The sequence below is a fragment of the Eimeria maxima genome, genomic scaffold, assembly GCF_000499605.1.
Source record: "Eimeria maxima Weybridge genomic scaffold, Emw_scaff86, whole genome shotgun sequence".
NCBI classification, from domain to species: Eukaryota; Apicomplexa; class Conoidasida; order Eucoccidiorida; family Eimeriidae; genus Eimeria; species Eimeria maxima.
In genome coordinates this window covers 55,130-63,591 of record NW_013564009.1, presented here as the reverse complement: position 1 = coordinate 63,591, position 8,462 = coordinate 55,130, and the positions used below count along the sequence as shown (strand labels likewise).

The window sequence follows — 8,462 nt, the reverse complement described above, 5'->3', positions numbered from 1 at the left end:
ATATATATATATATATATAATGTATATATGAGTGCTGCATAGGTTATTATAATCCTTTTTGTGGGTAATGGATAGATAACACATATTAATAATAATTACTTACTACTCTTTTTTCTTTACCTAAATAAAGGAGAAGAAAAGAAAACTCCTTTTAAGGCAATATTAATTAACCACATCAACATCATCACCATAATAATAATAATAATAATTATATAAAGGATTAATAATAATAAAATATTATCTATCCCTTACAGACACAAACAAGAAAAAGAAGAGAGGAAAGAAAGAAAGAAATACAGAGAGAGAAAAAAGAAAATTAGGCTCTTTTCTCGTCTCTCCTATCATTCCTTTCCCGTCCCCTCTTCTTCCTCCTGTTTCTCTTCCTCCTCTATTTTTTACCATAAATTATAAATAAATAAATAAATAAAATAAATTTACAATTCATCATGACTGCTATAGTCATCATCACCAGAAGTAGTAGATCCTGAATCTGATGGTCCTCCTCCTGTCTGTCCATACACCTTGGAGATAATAGGATTACATACACTCTCTATTTCCTTTAATTTATCTCTTAATTCTTCTCCCTCTGCATCAGGATTAGCAACTAACCATTCATTTGCTTCGTTAATTTTATCTGTAATTATTTTTTTATCATCATCCTCTATTTTATCTGCTAATTTATCTTTATCCTCTACTGTACTCCTCATGGAGTGTATATACCCCTCAAGGGCATTTCTTGCATCTACTCTTTCTTTTGTTTTTCTATCCTCATCTGCAAACTTTTCTGCTTCTTGTATCATCCTTTCTATCTCATCAGGAGTAAGTCTTCCTTTATCATTAGTTATTGTTATTTTCTCGCTCTTTCCTGTTCCTTTATCTACAGCACTTACATTCAATATACCGTTCCTGTCTACATCAAATGTTACATCTATCTGTGGTACACCACGAGGTGCAGGAGGTATTCCTGTTAATTCAAACTTTCCTAATAAATGGTTATTCTTTGTCATAGGACGCTCTCCTTCATACACCTATATATATACATATACACAACAATTTATACATATATTCATACATGTATACATACATGCATCCATCCATCCATTACCTATTGTCTCTGTCTGTGTGTGTGTGTGTGTGTGTGTATGCTGTCTTCTTCCTATTTAATATTTATATAGGGAGGGAAAATTATGTATAATATATAATAATAGGTAAGAAAACATACCTGAATGAGGACAGCGGACTGGTTGTCAGAGTAAGTAGAGAAAGTTTGTGTCTTCTTGGTGGGAATAACGGTATTCTTGTTAATAACTTTAGCCATGACACCTCCAGCTGTCTCAATACCAAGAGTAAGAGGAGTAACATCAAGTAAGACCATATCTTGTGTACCTTCTCCTGATAAGATACCTGCTTGTACAGCTGCACCATAAGCAACGGCTTCATCAGGATTAATTCCTCTGTTAGGCTCTTTACCGTTAAAGAATTCCTTAATAAGTTGTTGGATCTTAGGAATACGTGTTGAACCACCAACAAGAACAATTTCGTCTATCTGTGATTTCTTTAAGTCTGCATCTTCAAGAACTTGTTTAACAGGTTTCAATGTCTTCTGGAATAAATCGGCATTCAATTCCTCAAACTTTGCACGAGTGAGGGTTTCGGAGAAGTCCTCGCCGTCAACTAAACCTTCAACTTCAACCGTAACCTGTACATACACCCGAAATATAACGAAAACATGAATAAGTGGAAACCATGTATAAAATGGTGGAAAAATGTGAATTTAACAGCATTTTCCTTCTTTATTCTATATTTATTAATTATTTAATCAAGAAATAATAAAAAATTATATACCTGGTGAGAAGAGGAAAGAGCACGTTTCGCACGTTCAACTTCACGACGAAGGCGCTGCAGTCCACTCTTATCCTTTCTTAAATCTTTGCCGAATTTCTTCTGAATAATCTTCAGGAAGTGATCCATTACTCTCTGATCGAAATCTTCTCCTCCTAGATGTGTATCACCTATAAAATTAATTAAATACAAAAAAACACGAAAAAAAGGAAGCTGCATATACACCCCAATAATAATTGAACATTGATAAATGCAGCAGCAAAATCAATGATTAAAACCGTTATTAAACCTAATTAAATTCATTCTTATTTACATAATTTAAGTAATTATATATAAATATAAATAGTTATTGTTTCTTACCTGAAGTTGCATGGACTTCGAATACACCGTTGTCAATAACAAGGACGGATACATCAAAGGTACCACCACCAAGATCGTAGACAAGGATAGTCTTTTCGTCTTTTTTATCAAGACCGTAAGCAATAGCAGCAGCAGTAGGTTCATTAATAATACGAATAACATTAAGACCTGCAATAGCACCTGCGTCTTTTGTTGCTTGTCTTTGTGCATCATTAAAGTATGCAGGAACAGTAACAACAGCATTCTTAACTTCTTTACCAAGATAATTCTCTGCAACTTCCTTCATTTTACCTAAGACCATAGCAGATACTTCCTCAGGTGCTAATTCTTTAGGTTGTCCCTTAACCATAACACGTATATAAGGTTTACCATCTTTATTAATAATATTATAAGGAAGTAATTCTTTATCTCTTTGTACTTCTTTCTCATTAAATCTTCTCCCTATTAGACGTTTTACATCAAATATTGTATTTGTTGGGTTATTTGCTGCCTCGTTCTTTGCTGCTTCTCCTATACGTCTCTCATCATCAGCAAAAGATACATAACTAGGAGTAATACGATTTCCTTGATCATTAGGTATTATATCTACACGTCCCTGTCTATACACCCCAACGCACGAGTATGTCGTACCCAAATCAATACCAATCACAACATCTTTAACTGCACAAAAAAAAAGAAAAAAAAAACAAAAAAGATTAACAATTATTTCTTATTTATTCTTTTATATATAACCCCACAGTTCTACTGCTCTTTCTTTATTCAGGTGTATATGCACATTATATATACAATGCACGGATAATTATATAATTATAAGGATCTGCTGCTTTGTGTCTATTAAGGATATATAAACAAAAAAATAAATATATAATAAAGAAATAATATACAATAAAACAACAATTAATACATATTAATTGATGTATGTATAGAAATAAATACAGCAACTATTTATAGTGTATAATATATATAATATATACAGGGCAGCAGCAGCAGGGAAGCAAGCAAGCAAGCAAGCAAGCAAGCAAGCAGCACAAGAAGCAACAGCAACAGCAACAAAGGGAGATTTTGGGTATAAATTGGATAATAAGGTGTATTTCTATAAAAATAAAAAGAAGAAAGAAGAAAGATGAATGTTTATTGTTAAGAAAAGGTGATTTAATGCTCTTTTTCTTGGCCCCCATAAATGAGGTGTATGTACAGCATATAGATAGGGAAGAAAAAAAAAGAGGGGAAAAAGAAGAATAAAATGTTTACCTTTTTCGTCACTTCCTCCTTCATCAGAAGCATAAACATTTGCGAATAATAAGGAGGAAATAAAGAACAAACAAAGCGGCAGAAATGCCGCTTTGGATAGGCTTAATGCCATTTTATATATATATAATTAAATATATATATATAAGAAATGGCGCAAACGGAGCTGCCTATACACCGCAAAAGGGGGGAAGAAAGAAGAAAAAAGACGCCCTCTTATAAGGATATAATTGGTAAAAAGAAGAAAAGAAATCAAAAAATAAATTAAAATGTCTTTTTTAAACAAAAGAAAATGCAAATATACAACCTTATGGCTCCCCATACACCTAAAAAGGTCAGCAGCAGCAGCAGCAGCAGCAGACACTCCGCAGGGGAACGCCGACGGGCGCCGCTGTGCTGCTGTGCAGCAGCAGCAGCAGCAGCAGCAGCTGAGACAGACAGCGCTGCTTGCTTACTGCTTGCTTGCTTGCTTACTTGCTGCTGCTGCTCTGCTGCTGCTGCTGCTGCTGCTGCTGCTGTCTCAACACCCCCACAAACGTCTATAATCTTTTTTTTCTATTTTTTTATTTTTTATTTATTTATTTTATTTATTATTTTATATAATTAACAATAAATTACCCTATGTCTATCTATATTTTATCTCCTTTTTCTGCAGAAACAAGCACGCCGCCGCTGCTGCTGCTGCTGCTGCTGCTGCCTGGGCAAGCAGCGAAACAGCGGCGGGAGCTCGGGGCAGCGCGTAAATAGAAGAAGCGCGCACCCTTCTTGTCTATGAAGAAAGAGGAGAATAAATTTCTTTTTATTTTTATATTTAAATTAATTAATTAATTTAATTTTTATTTTTTAATTCCTTTTTTATTGATATACCTATAGACATATGAGACGCACGGTATAACCAACAACGGGGTGTATGGACAGCGCCTTCGCTGCTGCTGCTGCACCCAAAGCGCTGCTGCCGCTGCTGCTGCTGCTGCTGCTGCTGCTGCTGCTGCTGTAACTGCACACCATAGTAGGATAGACTAACGATAAAAAGGGGGATTCTTCTTTATTTTTTATCTATTTTTAATTAAATATTTTAATTCCTTTTTATTTCTTATTAAATAAATAACAAGAAGACCCCTCATACCCTTCGTGTCTCATACAATAGTCTTAATAATAAGTGATTATTACTATTTATTATATAATAAAGGAGGGGAAACAATATATAATATATATAATTATAATATATAATATATAACTATTAATATACAGATAATTTTATATTTCCTTATTATACCTTTTATGGATAAATGGCAATAAATACATCGTTGTGTGCAAATGGCAAACTTTCCTAAACTTACATTGAATAAGTGTTTAGGGTTTGAGGGTTTAGGGTTTACATTTTGAGGGTTTAGGGTTTAGTGTTTAAGGGTTTATCGTGTAGGGTTTGAGGGCTTAGGGTTTAGAGCTCGAGGGCGTATTGCCTGTTAAGTACTAGGGCCCAGGGTTTAGCGTTCGAGGGTTTAGGGTTTAGAGGGCAATGGTCTTAGGGTTTAGTGTTTAGGGTTTAGCTATTTTTAGGGTTTAGGGTTTAGCACAATGATAAGAGCAATCTATAAGGAGGGAAAGGGGCGCCTATTTATAATAATCTTTTATTGTATTATATTTATATATAAATAAACAAATAACTAAATAAAAAATAAATTATTTACTTAATGATAAATATAATTATATTTACCCCGCATGCAAATTTTTGCGGTGTATAGACAGCTCCAGGTGTATGTTGAGGTCTATGCAGCTTTTGCTGCTTTTTTTTTTTTCTCTTTTTTTTCTGTATAAATGCTTGAAAAATAAAATAAACAAAGGAACAAAAAAGAGCAGCAAAAAAGAATAATTAATAAAGAAAATAAATAATAAAGAAAAGACAAGAAAATTATCTTTTCTTTATATATCTATACAAAGAAACAAACAACAAAACAACAAACAAAAAAGTATTTTTCTTTATTAATACACCACCTAACAAATAATAAAGGTAATAAAGCCACAAATAAATATATTTATTTATTTATTTTATTTATTTTATTTATTTAGCGGAAAAGGACAAACAAAAAGAAGAAAAGAAACAAATACAACAACTTGTATGCATGCATGCATGCACGCATGCATGCAACTAAACAAGCTGTACATACACCACAAACAAAGATGTGCATGCACAACAAAACAACAAAATCTATTTATTGCGGATACATCCTTATCTTTGTATGTTCTCCGCTACTACTGCTGCTGCTGCTGCTGCTGCTGCAACTGTTGCTGCTGCTGCTGCTGCTGCTGTTATTGTTCCTCTTGCTCTTCTTGTTTCTGCGGTAGTTTCCTTCTTTTATATTTCTTCTTTCTTTTCTTCTTCTTTTATTTATTTATTTAAATAAATAAATAAATAAATAAATAAAAGAAGAAGAAAAGAAGAAAGAAGAAATATATCCCTCAAATATACACTGCTGTGTTACTATTGCTGCTGCTGATGCTGCAGCAGCAGCTGCTGCTGCTCCTGCAGCACTATCTAAACCTTTTTAGCTTCTCCTTCTGCTGCTGCTATTTTTGCTGCTACTTTCTGCTGCTGCTGCAGCTCCTGTAAGGATAAAGGTATGCCAAAGGCATCAGCAAGACGATACACCTCCTGCAGCAGCAGCAACAGCAGCAGCAACAGCAGCAGCAAAGGTATAGATTTTACTGCAGCAAGAGAGACACGTGTTAGCAGCAAGAACAGCAGCATCAACAGCAGCAGCAGCAATAAAGAGACACTGCAGCAAGAGCAGCAGTAGAATCTAGCTGCAACACCAAACAGCAGCAGCAGCAGCAGCAGCAACAGCAACAGCAGCAGCAACAGCAGCAACTAACATCAACAAATAAAGAAGGAATTAGATGCCCTTTGCTGACAATAGAGGGATCATAAACAAAAGAGAAGAAAACCCTCTCTGCATATGACACCACCTCTACCTGTATACACCACAAACCCTAAACCCTAAACCCTAAACCCTAGAAACCCTAAACCCTAAACCCTAGATACCCTAGATTTTATGTGTAAGGAGAACAATATAGGAACAGGAGGGCCGCAGCGTGCTGCACTATCGCTATATACATGCATGCATGCATGCATGCATGCACGCTGCTGCCAGTAACTGTGGGGTGTATAGGCAGCTATTTATTTATTTTATTTATTTTTATTTATCTATCTATCTATCCAGCTAGCTACCTGTCTAGCTAACTAGCTACCTGCCTAGCTAGCTATCCAGTTATCCAGCTAGCTAGCTAGCGATCCAGCTAGCTAGCTAGCTATCCAGCTAGCTAGCTAGCTAGTTAGCTAGTTAGTGTGTTCTTACCTGAGGTATTAAATTAGGATAGAAGACCTGCAGCTCTGTTACCTCACAACCACAAAAATATACAGGCGCCTGCAGCAGCAGCAGCAGCAGCAGCAGCAGCAGCAGATAATAATAAGTAAATAAAATATATAAATAAATTAAATATTAATAAAATAAATTTTATTAAAAAAAAAATAACAATAAATAAATAAATAAATAAATAAAATAAATAAAATAAATAAATAAATAAATAAATAAATAAGTACGTACTGTATATGCAGGTAAATTAGAGAAAACAAGAGTATGTCTCCTAAATAGATCATTAGCTGCTTTTTTTATTAAGAAAGAAGGAAGAAAATGACCTAATATACGTTGGCATAAAAAGTCTCCTGCTGCCTGACGTAGACGCTTCAATTTATATGTCTCCTGCAGCAGCAGCAGCAGCAGCAGCAGCAGCAGCAGCAGCAGCAGCAGCAACAGCAGCAACAGCAACAACAGCAGCAGGTGAAGGAGCAGCAGGTGCAGGAGCAACAGCTTGAGCAATAAGTAATTAATTAAGACATAAATATATAAATAAATAAAGGGGACAAAAAGGAGACAAAAAAGAGCCAAAAGAAAAAAAAAAAAGGAGACACAAAAGGAGACAAAAATATATACTACAAAAGGAGACAAAAAAAAAAGGAGACAAAAATAAATACAAAAGGAGACAAAAAAAAAAATAAATAAATAAATAAATAAATAATTACCTGTTTAACTTGATAAAGTGTCTCCTTAGGGTGATGACAATGAGTTGGTAAAGGAAGAGAAGTTAAGGTAAATCTATTTCTTAATAATAAAGGAGAACTATTTACTAATTCTTTTGTACGCCTATATATATATATATACATATATATATACATAATATAATTAAATATAATTAAATATTATTAAATATAATTAAATATATTAATTAATACATGCATGCCTGCGTTTATGTAGCCATTTTTATGTGTATGCATGCATGCATGCATGCATGCATGCATGCAGTGTTTGCGTATGTGCATTTTTCTTTAATCATAAACAATAAATAAGTGAGGCAAATGACGCTGCAGCAATAGCAGCAGCACCTGCTGCTGTTGCTGCTGTTGTTGCTGCTGTTGTTGCTGCTGCTGTTGGCTAACCTGTAGAAAGCGCATGCAAGGAGGGCCTTTGGGAGTTTTTGGGGCTTTGGGGAGCTAAACTGATAATCTCCTTCAAGCTCACAATACCTAATACAATAAAACATACAACAAATAGCAGCAAAATGCATGCAATAGCAGCAGCAGCAGCAGCAGCAAGAGCAGCAGCAGCAGCAAGAGCAGGAGCACCAGTAGCAGATGCTGCGGCTAGATGGGCATCAAAACGTACAGCAACAACAGCAGCAGCAGCAGCAACAATAGAGGCATCATTAGCTGCAGCAAGACGAGCACTACCAGCAGCAGCAGGACCATAACAACCAACAGCAGCAGCAGCAGCAACAGCAACAACAACAGCAGCAGGAGACGAACCTCCGTACAGCTCCTGTAAATGCAGCAACAAATACATCATTAAGAGTAACAACAGCAGCAGATTTTATTTTCTTTAATAAACTTAAATTCAGAGGAGGCGCACATCCTATCTATACAAAAAAAAAAAAAAAAAAAAAAAAAAAAAAAAAAT

At 34.9% G+C, this 8,462-nt stretch overlaps 1 protein-coding gene across 1 annotated transcript; it reads right to left on the bottom strand.

Annotated features, from left to right (window-relative positions):
• Positions 1–434: 434 nt before the first annotated feature.
• On the bottom strand, positions 435–3,565 carry EMWEY_00012050 (heat shock protein 70, putative; the record flags this gene model as incomplete). The annotated part of the gene is made up of 5 exons (XM_013479061.1): positions 435–1,028; positions 1,223–1,699; positions 1,846–2,012; positions 2,203–2,862; positions 3,454–3,565. The coding sequence occupies 5 exons, from the start codon at positions 3,563–3,565 to the stop codon at positions 435–437; spliced, it is 2,010 nt and encodes a 669-aa protein (XP_013334515.1).
• Between the last annotated feature and the right edge of the window lie 4,897 nt (positions 3,566–8,462).